The 16,133-nt window shown below is 36.2% G+C and overlaps 1 protein-coding gene across 1 annotated transcript in view; it reads left to right on the plus strand.

Moving 5' to 3' along the window:
• Nucleotides 1–16,133, plus strand: part of LOC124397258 (probable carboxypeptidase X1) — a 74,393-nt gene that overhangs the window by 53,512 nt on the left and 4,748 nt on the right. Inside the window, exons 3-9 of the mRNA XM_046866787.1 lie at nt 7,699–7,915; nt 8,804–8,913; nt 9,850–9,989; nt 10,104–10,188; nt 12,071–12,221; nt 13,269–13,357; nt 14,901–15,024. Coding sequence (XP_046722743.1) covers nt 7,699–7,915; nt 8,804–8,913; nt 9,850–9,989; nt 10,104–10,188; nt 12,071–12,221; nt 13,269–13,357; nt 14,901–15,024 — 916 coding nt within the window. The remainder of the gene's footprint in view (nt 1–7,698; nt 7,916–8,803; nt 8,914–9,849; nt 9,990–10,103; nt 10,189–12,070; nt 12,222–13,268; nt 13,358–14,900; nt 15,025–16,133) is intronic.

Raw genomic sequence — 16,133 nt, forward strand, 5'->3', positions numbered from 1 at the left:
GGGGTGCAAATATTCATTTTACCGCTACGAAAACTGAAAAAATCCGAAACGCATGAAATCTACGACTGTGTATAAAAAAAACAGATAAAAAGTCTCATATGGATGAAATCAGTGTCAGGCTAATGGACGATAATGGAGCGTGTTGCTCACTGAAAGAAACTTTTCCTTTGTGCTAATGAAGTCAGATGTAAATTGGCGCAGTGATGAAACAGTTATAGTCATTTCGAAGCCCTGAAATCTGGGATCTGATCCAAACCCCTTATATGATACAGGAAAAAGTGCTGAGACACCTGACTTTTTCCAGCCAGATGTGGTTCTTCCAAAAAATGTTCTCACAAACTCCTGCTGTAGAACTCTAAACGCTATTAAACACTTTTGGGATAAATGTGAACGCTGACTGAACTGAAGGCCTCCTCACCTCACCTACATCAGCACTAAAATCCTTGTGGCTAAATGTGCACAAATCTCCACAATATCTACTGTAACATCTTCCTTAAAGAGTGGAGACTATTATAACAGTAAGTGTGGAATGGAATGTTCCAGAAAGAACACACCAATCTTATGTTCAGGTGTCCACAAATAATACATTTTGTCCAAATAGCATTTATTATTATTATAATTGACATTTGTGATCATCTAAACTGTTTAATTTATTATCTGATTCTAAACGGTTTTATTTTGGAAAATGACCGGATCCTCTCCAGCACATCTGTCTATGACTCACTCTTGATGCATGTCATGATGCCTCGGTCACACGTCTTACCTCCATCCACTACCTTCTTAAAGGGGCTCCGGCCGCTAACACATAACACATTACGGCTAAATTCAAACCCCCAAGCGAGCAAAATGAACAAAAAACAACACAGCGGATTCACGATTATTATTATATTTAGAAAATATCAGTTTTTATGCTCGTATCATTTTATTTTGTTGTATTTATCCACCACACCTTAAAGGCCGGTCCGTGAAAATATTGTCCGACATTAAACCGGTCTGTAGCGCAAAAAAGGTTGGGGACCACAGATCTACGTAACTAGTCTCCTTATTTTAGCATACTTTAACAAACATCTTCAAATTCCTCTCATCCTTCATTCATTCGCTGCCTCAATATATATGGAATTGTCAGGATTTTCTCCTTCTAAGAGAATTTCTTGAAGCTAAAAATAAAACTCTGAAACTCTGAAAATGCTAAAGAATTCACCGCTAGTCATTTCCTGGTTAGCGGCTAACAATAGCGCTATGGATTCATTAGCGTTTTCATGCCTGTGCAAATCTTTTGAGTAACCGCAGTGACACTGCGCTAAATCTGGTTTCTTTTGTATACGCCTGGCGTCGTTGTGCATGTTTTCAAGTTTAATAATAAGTTAAAAAATGCGCTCAAAGTACGTGTCTGGGGAACTCGGATTTAACTATGTTCCGCACGTGAAAAGGATTGCGTTCGGTAACAATACATGTACCGTTACACCCCTAATATATATAGTCAAATGTGACTTCCCCTGAGATCCAGGCCCAGGCAGAAGAGAGAGAGAAAACGATGTGTATGAGCAATTAAAGAAGGAAATCTAAATCTTTGCTGAGCTTATTAACCGCTCATGCTTGGATCCTAATGAGACTCTAAATGAGTGCTTGGAGGGTGAAGCCGTTACGCCTATACATAAAAGACACCGGAGGCAGCGGCGGTATTGGGTGTAAAGCAAAATATGTGCTGTGCTACTTAGTGCCTAATTAGAGTGATTTGTCTGATTAGATTAGCTCTCTGGTCGTACAATAAGTCATTTCTCTGTAATAATAAACATTTCAGCCTTCACTTTTGTTCTATTCATTAAATTGGTTACATGTTTCAAAGGTTGTTGTAGTTAAAGGAGATCATTTCAACAAAAATGCCTTAAGACGTCAAAACATTTATTGGTTGATCATCATATGGTAGTGGAAAGCACATTAGACACCACCACCCCACCCCACTTACACTAATAATGCCTGAAACTCCTCCCCTATATATTTCATCATGATTAACAGAAACTCCTCCCATCACATCATCAATTACAGAAACTCCGGCCCATTATATTACATCAATTACAGAAACTCCTCCCATTCTATTACATCATCAATTACAGAAACCCCACCCATTATATTACATCAATTACAGAAACTCCTCCCGTTCTATTACGTCATCAATTGCAGAAACTCCTCCCATTCTATTACATCAATTACAGAAACTCCTCCCATTTATTACATCATCAATGTCAGAAACTCCTCCCATTATACTACATCAATTTCAGAAACTCCTCCCATTTATTACATCATCAATTACAGAAACTCCTCCCATTTATTACATCATCAATTACAGAAACTCCTCCCATTATATTACATAAATTTCAGAAAATCCTCCAATTTATTACATGCTCAATTACAGAAACTCCTCCCATTTATTACATCATCAATTACAGAAACTCCTCCCATTATGTGACATCATAAACTACTAAAACCGCTGACATCTGTTTCAATCATAAGAGACCGAAACTTCTGCTAATATATTACATCCCTGAAATATCTCACATTTTAACATGATGTCATAATCAGGAACAGCATCAGCTTTAACTTAAAGATCATTTTGTATCATACTCCAAGAAAATGCCTTCAGCATTTAGAGATGAACATATGCTCACTTTTACTTATGACCTTGAAAGTTTGTGTCTGATTGTAATAATAACTATATGGGGATATGAGGAATTTCCCTTCAGTTGTGTGTTGTTGCAGAGACATTTTTGTATCACGCACAGTGAAACACACTAAAATAAAAAAAGATGAATTTTTTTTTCTCCTGATTATAAACAAGCACTTTTGAAAAATTGGTTGTTTTAATGTAAAGACATTTGGACCAATCGTATGTGTTTCTCAAGCGAGTCCAGAAAAACTTTGAGTTGTGTCTCATGCATTCTGCAACAAGATTCCCAGATTTCACTTTACGTGTGTGTGTGTGTGTGTGTGTGTGTGTGTGTGTAGCCCTCGCAGAACATTACCCATGCATTATGGGAAGTGAGAGAAGCGATGGGACGAGGATCATGAATAGTTTATGGAACATGAGAGAGACCAAACGGAGGGCATCAGGAGAGATCCAAGTGCATCAATATTACAGAGATGCTCCCAGTGTGTGTGTGTGTGTGTGTGTGTGTGTGTGTGTGTGTGTGTGTGTGTGGTGGGGGGAGTACAGAACAAACCATTTGGTAGAAGTTTGAAAGTGAGTGAAACTTTCCAGATTTCTTTATGCTGGTGATTTTTTATGATGTGAAGTAAAAAAAAATCACTCACTGGCCACTTTAATAGGAACAGCAGCAGATTTGTGCAATTATGATCAATTGTGTAAAAATGTATAGACAGACAGACAGACAGACAGACCCTAAAACGGTCTTATTCCTAACACCTGAAAGCACCTTGAAAACATCAGGCAGCAATTCCTTATTCCTTCGTTGCTTCCTTGTTAATGTACAATTCATCTCTAACATCGAATAATTAATTTCTATATCCTAAAAAATTAATATATAAATACAAATATTATATAATTATATTATTATTATATTATAAAACCCCAAAAAATTGTATTGTCATTGCTGTGCTTTTAGTTATGTTGTGTTTAAATGTTAATATAGCAATATCTATTGCTGAAATAAATTCTTTCTGTTCTAATATCACACACACACACACACACACACACACACACAATTGCAAAAACAAATTAAAAGTATTTACTCAAACACACATTATTAGTGTTCTGGTGCTGCTTGTGTGCACTTTGTTTCTCTCTCTGTTTGTGTGTCTCTCTTTCTCTACCTCTCAAACACACACACACACACACACACACACACACACACACACACACACGCGCACAGGTCCGAGCCTGGCTCAGATCAACAGAAGTTGCTCAGCAGGACTGCAGGTAGGTCGTGTGTGTGCTGAGCCCTCAGCCCTCCGAGCTCATTAAACGAGAACTGCACGCTGCTCACTCTCCTACTGCCACTGCTGGGTCTCTCTCACACACACACACACACACACACACACACACACACACACACAAGCAACAACCTGCAGACATCGTCATAAACACAGCAAAAAGTTCACACATGCTGACAAGTACGTGTGTGCACACATATACATACACACACGCACACATACTCAAAGATATACATGGTAACAAGCATGGATATGCACACACACACACACACACACACACACACACACACACACACACACACACACTGACCTTCCCACACATGTAATTATTATTATTTGTTTATTTATTTATTTTTATTGTAATATTATTATTATTTTCTTAAAACACACACACACACACACACAGACACACACACTGACCTCAATGACCCACCCACACATGTACTAAGTATTATTATTATTATTATTATTATTATTATTATTATTATTATTATTATTATTATTATTATTATTATTACACCTGCTTCCGTTAGGGGTCGCCACAGCGGATCCTCAGTTTCTATACTACTGTCCTTTACATCTGCATCTTTCAAACTAAATTATTATTATTATTTACATTTTTTTCAGCACTCACACACACACACACACACACACACACACACACACACACACACACACACACACAGACCTATACATGTAATAATTATAATTAATATTTCTTTTTTTTTTCCTTGACTCACTTTTCAGATTTAATTATTTATTTAAAAGGCATATCAAATCTTTTTTTTCCTCAAAACACACACACACACACACACACACACACACACACACACACACACACACACACACACAAACCCTCAAAACCTCTCTTCTTCTAGTCTTCTCTGGTCTTCAGTAAAAGCGTAAAACAATATGCCCTGTATAATAACTCGTGTTTTCCTCGTGTGTGATATTCATGCAGACTTTTCTGACAGACTACCGGCTTTAACAAATGTTGACAGAACATCCGTTCTTAAGCTTGAATCGTGTGTAAAATACAACATTCATCTGGATTTGACAACAATTTAATGAATAGTTTTGGAACAAAGCCTGGGGTAAGAGTGGTGGGAAAAAAAACTTCCAGAGACGATGTGATGAACGAGTATTTTAATACTGAGATGCCTTTCTGCTCAACATGGATGCAAAGAGCAGATATTTCAGCGTTCCATGTGCTTCCTGCCTTTATATAGTCACATTTTATTCTGACATCCTGATGTCGGAGGGACACAGTTTTACATCCACAGCATTTAGGAGACGCCTTTATCTATAGTGACTTATAGCGAATTATCCTTTTTATACAGTTTGAGCAGCTATGGGGGTTAAGGGCCCAAAAATTGCAGCTTGATGTGTCTGGGATCTGAACTCATGACCTTCTGGTTCACTTTATGCTTCATGCAATCGCCTGATCAAATCTGATTCCCTGAATGGATTTTTGCATGAATGTGCTGGTGTCTATGTGCAAGTGTTCCTAATAAACTGGACTGGTGAAATCGGTCTGAGACGCCACTTACAGACAAGTGAATTCAATTCTGTCACGTTTTTCCAGAATAAACACGTATTCGCAGTCTTTCAGCGCCATCTAGTGCATCGGGGGAAATGTTTGTCCTTCTGGTTTTGGGCTCTTAAACCATCGACTTAAAAAAAAATAATAATAAATAAATTCTTGTTATTATTTTTATTTTTATTATAACTGGTCGGAGGTTAGAAGGAGATCAACTCTCAGGTCAGAAGAGATCCTCAGCAGATGATTTTATGGATCACTGGAAGGAGTCTCCAGTGTCAGTGCTGAGTAACAGTAATGCAATCCGTAATTTCGATCCAATTTTCCTCAGTATATTATGAATGCTTTGGGCTGATGGACATGGGTTATACCATGGACAGCGTCTCATCGTCGCCTGAAGGTGGCGCACTGCTCAAAATGATATGAACGCAGCGGTACACGCATGCAAAATATAAATAATGATGAGTTTATTGATTGTTATTAGTTTTATTATTAGGTGATTTTTTTTTTTATAAATAATAATTAATAATAAGATCTATATTTTAGACGTATGGTTTAATTAGCAATATATATATAAATATTCATGTATTTTATTTCAAATTTTATGAATTATTTCTTCACATTATATTTAATTATATTAAATTAAATTATAAAATAATATTATTATTATTATTATTATAATATGAATAAAAATGATAAATATTTACAACGTACATATTTTAGGACGGTCACATTATTTAAATAGCAATTTAATATTGTTATCATTATTATTATTATTATTATTATTATTATTATTATTATTAATATTGTTACAAGAATTCTATTGTTTTCTCATAATAAATCTGTATTTTTTAACCAATAATCCAATCCTTCTATTGTTCTTAATACTCATTATAATCATATACACATTATATTCATTCCTATTTATTTCTTATAATATTTATTTCCTTGTTGTTTAGAAAGTACAGTAACTAAGCAACTACATTGATTGAGTTTGAGTTATATTTGTATAAAATATATATCCTATGTCTAATATTAATGCCATTTATTATATAATTTTTATGAATTTACTCTGTGATATAAAATATTATACATAATAATCAAATATGTTCAATAATACTAAAAATAAATTGAATATTATATCCTATTATATTACATTATATTGACATTGCATTCACTTTTTTTGTTTGTTTGTTTTTGTTTGTTTTGTTTTGAAATGTTTAAAATGTAAAAAAAATTAAAATAAGCCTAATTTCTTGCCAGTTTTTTTTTTTTTTTTGACTTTGAGATAAATGGGATTGTGGGACTCTTGAACAACATAGATGTAAAATAACTGATCAACCATCATCACAAAATCCATCACTAGCTTCATCCAACATTCTGGATTTGCCCTGAAAATGTAATATGGATCGTGCATGTTTTTGTTTTTTTTAAAGCAGGAAGAAAGTGATGAGAAAAGAGGGAAATGGGAGTCTCGCACATCTCCATCTTATACTACGTATGCAATGTACAAAATCTTCAAACACTCCTTGATGCATATGAGGTTCCCTTTTTGAGTCTGGTTCCTCCCAAGGTTCCTCAGGGAGTTTTTCTTGCCACTGTTGCCATTGGCTCACTCATTAGACATCACTCAATATATGAATTTATGATGCTGAAATGCATTTTCACAATGTTTCATTCTGTAAAGCTGCTTCAGGACAAATTGTAAAAAGTGCTATACAAATAAATTCAATTATTGCAGAGCCACAACCCACCCAGCTCCATCCTGCCCCATGTTCTACTAGATTGTATTTGATATCTGGATGGGACATTTCTTTAGAAATGACCACCAATGAAATTCACTTTGACTCTGAGATTCAGATGTTCCATTGGAAATAATGTGCACTGTAGGGCATTGATCCTATTTGGTATTGTTACACTCTGTGTGATCAAAACAAATAAGAATCCCATTTCCTCTATTTAATTCCCATTGCGAATTTTCAATTCCGAGTGCAAATAAAAACAATGCATTCTGCAGAGCCTCTACTCCAAGAAATGTGGCTTTCTGTGACATTCGTGAGGGTTTTCTCGCTCACACACTCAGGAAGCCAAACAGTGCAGACATGGCTTCATCATGCCTCCACTCATTCCTGTTGTGTTGTTTAAGTTTACTCACTGGAGCTGAAATCGTTCTGAATGGCCTTAACAGATCTTCTTCTTCTGTCAATCAGACCTCATCTCCACCTGGAGCCACCACTCTGACCAGACACATCCAAAGAATCAACGAGAGAAAAGCTGCTCCTACAAAACCTCCTGAGAGGATCTTCTCCACCAGCGTGAAGCCCACAGTGGTCCACTTTGGCACCGAAGACCTGGAGGAGGAGATCGAGGCAAAACTGGAGAAACGAGTGTGGGGGAAAGGGAAGGAGGATGATCTGACCAAGTTAGGTAACAAACTCTAGAAATGTTCTGGATTATAGACATTTGAAAAATAGAACAAACAAATCTAATGAGTGATTTTTGTTTAAATATGTTATTCCCAGTGATTTATAATAATAATAATTATAATATTCATGTTTATGAAGTGATATTTCAAATTCCTACCAGTGTTCTAGATTCACGTAAACGGCAATGCTGCATGAAAACATGGTGTAAAGCAGGAGAACGCAGATCAGAAATAAAATTCTCGAAACCACTTGTTCAACCTCCATCTCATGGAGTCACTTTGTGAACAAATTGCCAATGCTTTGCCACAATGATTTCATTGATTGTGTACAATTGTTTGCTGTTTTCTACATTATCAGTTCTTCGGGTCATGTTGATCAAAATATATGATACCCCTAAAACACCTCAGCATCAATTTATTGCATTAGTTATTGAATGCAAAATGGTTAAACCGGTCGTCATAATGCGTCAAGCTTAAACGTCTATTACACTTTTTTATTTGTAAATGTGTCTAGAATTGATCAATTGTGCAAATCGGATGTTACTAATGAATTCGAGCGTACGACATCAGATCAACTGACTAGTTCTGGTCAAAGATCAATCTCGTGAATATTGCGGAAATACGGATAAAGTTGTGAACCCAAATATAAAAACAGACTTTGAGTGGAACGCTTCTTAAACAAAAAGGCATGCGACACCTTTTTCCCATCTTCATGTGTCTGCATTCTCCCTCTATCTCTTCTGTTGATGCCTTCCAGCACTTCTGCTTACATAAGCAAAGAGTTCACATTTTTTCCCATCTTTTTCAATCATCCGTCATCCAGCACTCTGTTTTCCAGTCGTGATTCTAACACAATCTACATGGGGCTGTTTTTTTTTTTTTTGGCTTAGAATGCCCTCCCCTGGGTTTGGAGAGTTTGAGAGTTAAAGATGCCCAGCTGCAGGCGTCATCATATAAACGCCGTGGTCTGGGACCCCATCGTGGCCGACTGAACATCCAGGCAAGGCAAATAATCACACAATGAACATGACCTCTGATAAAAATGCAGAATAGCTGCTGTGTTCATTTTCTTTTTTGGGACGACTGCAAATTCAATATATGCCTTTTGGATGTACAAATTAGCGTCAATTCAGTTCACACTGGTTCTGCTTAAGGCTTTGTGCTTAAAAAATGTAAATGTAATCATAAATAAGAATATATACCAACAACATACACCCAAACTAAAATCTGTATCGCAGTTATGGGTCCATATGGTCCCTGAGATCTGCAAATTATTGAATTTTTTATTTAAGAATTGCAACAGTGGAAATTACTATTCATATTATCAAAGTTATAAGTGTGCGGAAGTGGAATATAAAGGTTATAGTGGATATATAGGGGTCCAAGCACCAAAATAATGGATTATCGTTGATATATATAGGGGTCCAAGCACCAAAATAAAGGATTATAGTGTATATATATTGGGTCCAAGCACCAAAATAATCTATTATAGTGGATATATATGGGGTCCAAGCACCAAAATAATGAATTAAAGTGAATATATAGGGGTCCAAGCACTAAAACAGTGGATTATAGTGAATATATAGGGGTCCAAGCACCAAAATAATGGATTATAGTAGATATATATCGGGTCCAAGTACCAAAATAGTGGATTAGAGGTCCAAGCACCAAAGAAGTGGATTATAGTGGATATATAGAGGTCTATGCACCAAAAGTCCAAATGTGTTGTGTGTCCTAATGTAGTCCGAATGAGCGGGAATAATATCCAGAAAATGAATCCGTTCTACTGGCAAACGAAAAGATAAATTGTATCTTCCAGACTGTCATCTGAATATTTTGTGGTTAATTTACATCCTATTCATTCTGGCTATCACATATATTCTGGGGTTTGTGTGTGTGTGTGTGTGTGTGTGTGTGTGTGTGTGTGTGTGTGTAGTCTGGTATTGAGGATGGGGATATTTATGATGGAGCTTGGTGTGCACTACATGAGGACAAGAAACAGTGGCTTCAGGTGGACGCTTTGGGAGCCACTCGCTTCACAGGGGTCATCATACAGGGCCGCAGTTCCATCTGGAGGTAGCAAACCATACAGATAAATCATTTTACACAGAAGCATGCATATTTACAGTGAAGGTCATACCAATGTCCGCTTCTCATACCTGATTATGTGTGCTCACTCTTCTTCTGTAGCTGGAATTGGGTTGAAACTTTCAAGGTGCAGTTCAGTAACGACTCCATTAGCTGGAAGCCGTGCATGAACGGGACTCGAGAAGCGGTAAGATTCGTTCACTTCTAATTCCTGACAAAGCAGAACAATATTATACGTAGCTTAAGCAGTACAGTATTAGTACAAACAGCAAATACGTGACCAATGCATTTCCATATACAGTTTCAATATCAGGAATGTTCAAGATGGAAGGATGAATAAAGAAGAATGCATGCTATCATTTGACTATTGGACAAATAAAATATAATGAATCGATTTTTAAAATTGATGGATGGAGCAATTAGGAAGCAATTAGTATTTTAGAAGCCATATGAATAAATCATTAGATATAAGAGCAGAATAAGAGCAATCCATAAATGAAATGGATGCATAGTTTAAAGAAGAAAAGGTTGTTCTCCAATTAATTAAGCAATTACAAAAAAAGTATAAATAAATAATGCATTTTGATAATATGGATGGATGGATGGATGGATGGATGGATGGATGGATGGATGCATGGATGCATGGATGGATGGATGAATGCTGCATGTAGAAGATGGGTGAATTCATAGCTGGATAATGCATTTAAAAATCTGTATTAATTAATGAATTTATATCATTTATTGAGATTATTGATGGAGACAGATGGAGTTTTGATGGATTTTTGGATAAACAGATGTTGCATTTAGAGGGTTGGTGAATGGATGGATAGATGGATGGATGGACGGACAGAAGGATGGATGCTTTCAATGGATGGAAAAAAGTATAGAATATGCATGGATGGATGGATGGATGGATGGATGGATGGATGGATGGATGGATTAATGGATGGATGGATTAATGGATGGATTAATGGATGGATTAATGGATGGATTAATGGATGGATGGATAGATGGAATGGTTAGTCAGCTTATAAATGGATCATATAGAATGTGCTATAAATAAAAAAATTTAAAAAATAGATTAAGAATTTAGAAAACTTACATGGATGGAGGGATGGAGCTGATAGAATGTGCTGTAAAGGGATGGATAAACACTGGATGAGACATTTAAAAAAAACCTGTATGTATGTATGTATGTACAGAATGGATGGATGGATGGATGGATGGATGGATGGATGGATGGATGGATGGATGGATGGATGGATGGATGGATGGATGGATAGATGGATGGATGGATGGATTTCTTGCTGGTGTATGTATGAGAATTTAAAGATGAGCAGCTGATCATGAATAATAAAGATGGATAAATCATGAAGGAAGAAAAGTTTGAAGTTCACTCCACAGCCAGTTACTCATTCAGAGGCTTTAAACACTTCGAATTCTCTTCCAAAAATTTCCTCCACATTTATATTTTATATTTTAGGTCTCCATCTTTATTATTAATGAGCATATATGAGTGTAAGGACAGAAACATCGGTTTCCTCAACACAAGGCTAAAGACTTTCATTAGTGCTGCTGATGTGTATTGGCTCAGGCATCACCATGGCACTGTATCATCTCCATCCCTGAGCCAGCAGGACACACACACTCTCTCCTGGCAGCACGCTGGTGGCTCGGATACACATTTGGACATGGCAGCTGGCAGCAGTTAGCTTGATTAAGTGGCTCTGTTGGAAAGAACGGCTTGCCTGCCCACTGCTTCTTGCTTAACACCAGATTTCAGCGAGTGAACCCTCACTAGCAACATCACAACAAACCCCACTGAATCCAATGCACTTCTGACTAGCTGAACACAATCTTTCATGCTAACACAACAATAGAACATAACCAAAACCCTTCATTTGTACTATTAAAGGTAGCCTTTAAATCCGAGACAAATTGACCGTTTGCTAGTGTGTGTGAACAACAGTTTGGCCCTGACCTGCTGATCTGGTGCTGTTATTGAGCCCGGTGGTATTTTGGTTAGTTGAATGGAGATCTTCGCTCAGAACGTTCTTTCTTGCTAACAGGTGTTTGAGGGGAATCAGGACACAGACACTGCAGTGCTGGCCGTGTTCCCCGATTCTGTAGTGGCCCGGTTTATACGAATCAACCCGCAAACCTGGTTTACAAACGGAACCATCTGCTTACGTGCAGAAGTGCTGGGCTGCACGATCCCAGGTAATCAACACACATTCACACTGCAAGAACATTTACAGTCTCGAGAACAGAACCTGGTAAGAATTCGCATTTAGGGACTTTTAAGAACTTCTATGATCGGCTGGATCATTTATTTTATTTTAAAATACATTTTGAGAATTTTAGTTTTTATGTTTTCTATTGTTTTAATGTTTGTTTATTTAATTCTTTCTAATGATTTCTTCTTTCTTATTTATTATTATTCCTTTGCTAGTTTAGTTGGTAGTTTCTTATTGTATTGTTTATTGACATTGTCCAACAAACATCATTTATTTTTACATGAATGTTTTTCAGTAGTTTTTAATTTTTAAAATAGTTTTAATTTGTTATTTTCATTTATTTGTTTGTACATTTGTTTTGCTTTGATTATTTTGTCATTCATTTCTATGTAGTTTGTTTTATTTGTTTCTTTCCTTGTTTAGTTCATGTAATTTATTCAATTAACATGTTTATATGCACATTATTTGTTGTTGTTTTTTTTTGTTAATTATTTCTATTTAGTTTTGTTAGTTTTGGTTAATTATGTCTTCATTTGATTTAGGTTCTTGGTTTGTTTTATTTATTGTTTATTTTGTGTTTTATTTGTTTGTTTTTGTTTATTTACTGTATTTATTTAATTAGCTTGTTTATTTCTGTTTTAAATTATTTGTTTTGTTATTTTGTTATTCATTTCTGTTTGTTTTTATTTGTTTCTGTCTTTGGTTTATTTACTAAGTATTAATTAAATTAGTTTTTATTTGATTAATGTGTTTTTTAGCTAGTTATTTGTTTAGTTGGTAATTTTTTATTTAATTAAACTAATGAAATAAATAATTGAATAAGTTTGAGGTTGCTTGTCTGCTTGTTTGTTTTTGCATACACCCAGAATTTTATTATATTAATATCATATAATAACTAACAATGGGCCTAAGACTTTTAATAACTGAGTGAAATCTGTATAGATTAGATTCAAATCTAATGAAATTCTTACAAACTTTGTGTGAAATAAGATTTACTGGTGTTTATTACAAACCCTCTCTCTCTCTTTAGACCCAAATAACCTTCACCGATGGTCAGTGGAAGAAGGTGCACAGTACAAACTGGACTTCAGACATCACAATTACAAGGAAATGAGGAAGGTACGTTCTGATATTTTGTACATCATTTACCAGGTACAGAGATGGCAAAAGTGCACACATCCTTCACTTAAATAAAAGTACAGATACTCATGTACTTAAGTAAAAAGTAGCCATTACTACTACCTGTTTTAGTGTCACGCTGGAAACTGAACCTCACATCACAATATATACATACAAAAGCATTGAAAATTGAAAATGTATCCAGGCTGAACATTCACTATATAGAACACAAGCAGAGAAAAGAAGATGATGATCAAGTGATCAGGAATGTCTGTTCTCAGTCATGTTTACATCACTGACTCCCTCTGTCTCATCCACATTAACCCCAGACTTCATGTTGCCTTCTGCCATGCTCGTTGTGAGCTTGGTAGTCTAGACTACGTCTGTGGTGTGTGAGAGCCGGAAATGATAAACCAGTGGCAGGCTGAAAAAGCGTCACAACGACAAAAAGGGTTCCTGTGCTGAAAACGATGCAATGAGAAGAAAAAACATTGATCATGTCACTAAACTGTCCATGCATATTTGCTGTTACTATAGAAACCATATACATATTATTGTGTTAATCCATAACTATTACATTATTACCACAAGATATTGTTTATGTAACAGCCAGAACTACCTGAGTGTGGTTATATGAAAATATGACCAATGACCAATCAGATTTGAGCATTCAGCCATGCTTCGGAGTAATACAGCTCATCAAATGCACATCTAAAGCTGAGGTTTAGGAAATGGCAAAGAAATCTGAAATGCTCGAGGTGATTCTTCTTGCCTATGCGTCACCAATGGGAAACACATTGTAGGATTTGGCAGAGCTACTCGGGTTCCTGGTGTTTGATTGTGTACTGAGGTTCACCACACTCACCAGAAGATAAATATTACTCTAGGCTCTCAGTTATTCTCATCCCGTCCTCTGCAAATAACCGTTAACCTAACAGGGGCTGCGGTCACCACTAGTGTTAGAGTTCGTGTCTATTTATTTGAATTCTGGCTTGGAAATGAAGAACAGGAACACCTTTGTGAAGAAAGGAGGTCTTCAGGAGGTGTGTGAAAATAAATGTATTAACTGTTATATAAAATATATTAATACCTGAGCATATTGTATGCATCAAAATATATAGGTTTCGATGACAAAAAAATGAAAAGAATAATAATAAAAATCAAATCAAATAAAAATAATGTTTTAAAAATGAGGACAAAACTGTTCTGATCAAATCATGGTGTCCAATCAGAGTGTGGATCTTTATTAAACATTTTTTTTTTTAAATTCTTAAAAACATCCGTGAATTCTGTATTTATTCAGCATTAAATATTTGCAGCTACCATGATATCTTAAACGATATGAATGATATCAGTGTCTTGAAAGGTCATTCATTCATATCACTGGATTTCTTTTATCATCTGAAGGCCTGGAAGAAATCAATTGCTTTCCTGCATAGGCATGGTTCTGCATGGTTCTTCAAATTCAACCTCAGAGTGGAATATTGCACTACCATTGACATCACTCATGTGATTATACTGTATCGGTATTAATGTTTTCCAGCTAATGAGGTCAGTGAATGAGGCTTGTCCGGACATCACGCGTATCTACAGCATCGGGAAGAGCTTCATGGGTCTGAAACTGTACGTGATGGAGATATCTGATAACCCGGGCCAACACGAGCTGGGTGAGAGAGATACTATTACATCTGTATCGCAAACAATTAGTCGCAATTTACTTTAAATCTACGCGATATAAGCAAAAGTAGTGGGACGCTTAATTTTTCAACCAGATGTGGTTCTTTCCAAAATTTTTACCTCAAAGTTGAAGGCACACAATTGTATAGAACGTGTTTGGATGTGGTAGCATGGATTTTTCCCTAAATTTGAAATAGGAGACCAAAACCTGACCCAGCATGACAATGCCATTGTTCACAAAGCCAGCTACATGAAGATCTGCTTTCCTCGGGTTGAAGTGGAAGATCTTCTGCTTGAATCTCTAGCCTCCTTACTTCATCTTTCTTAAATAAATCTCACACAAATCTCCACAAAATCTAGAGGAACATTTTCCCAGAAGAATTGAGCTTATTTCAACAGCAAATTGGAGAATGGGATGATCAAAAACAAGCACCAAACACCATACTCAGGTGTCCTTCAAACTTTTGTCCATATTGCATATGTCAAAGATCAACACAGAGTTGGGTTTGGATGGATTTTCTTTCATGAAGGAGGGGTGTAAAGGACTTCATGATGAATGGGTGACCTGTTTTCCAAACCCCTGAAGGCCAGGCATGAGCTTGTGTGGTGTTCATTACAAACTCAGCTTGTTCTACAGTTTTACGGCCAAATTTGTATTTGTTTAACATGAACTCAGGCGAGCAGAGATGCAGCAAATATGTATAGAGTTCCTGCTTAGATAGCTAAGCATTACAGTGCAGCCATTGTACAAGGAAGCTGTAGACGTTTGTGACTTTATTGACTGCTTTGATTATGCTAATAGTGTGTTTACTAACAGTCACTTGTTAAATCATAGATATCCACATTATCTTTTGAACCTATGAGAGCTGAGGAAGCTAGCTAGCTAGCTAGCTAATAAAGGAGACCATATTGTTGGGGTGGATTTTGTATTAAAGTGAGACCTCACAGAAAGTGCTAGTTATCTAGCATGCTAACAATATATATCTTTCTAGCTCAAAGAAAGGTTAGCTAAGCTGCCTGTCTTTCAGGTGCAGTGAGATATGTTTAAGATCTCAAATTTCTGTCAGGAAAACTCAAAGCTTAATAGCTAATCAGTAGT

Source organism: Silurus meridionalis, chromosome 14 (genome assembly GCF_014805685.1).
Source record: "Silurus meridionalis isolate SWU-2019-XX chromosome 14, ASM1480568v1, whole genome shotgun sequence".
In the NCBI taxonomy this organism is placed as follows: domain Eukaryota; kingdom Metazoa; phylum Chordata; class Actinopteri; order Siluriformes; family Siluridae; genus Silurus; species Silurus meridionalis.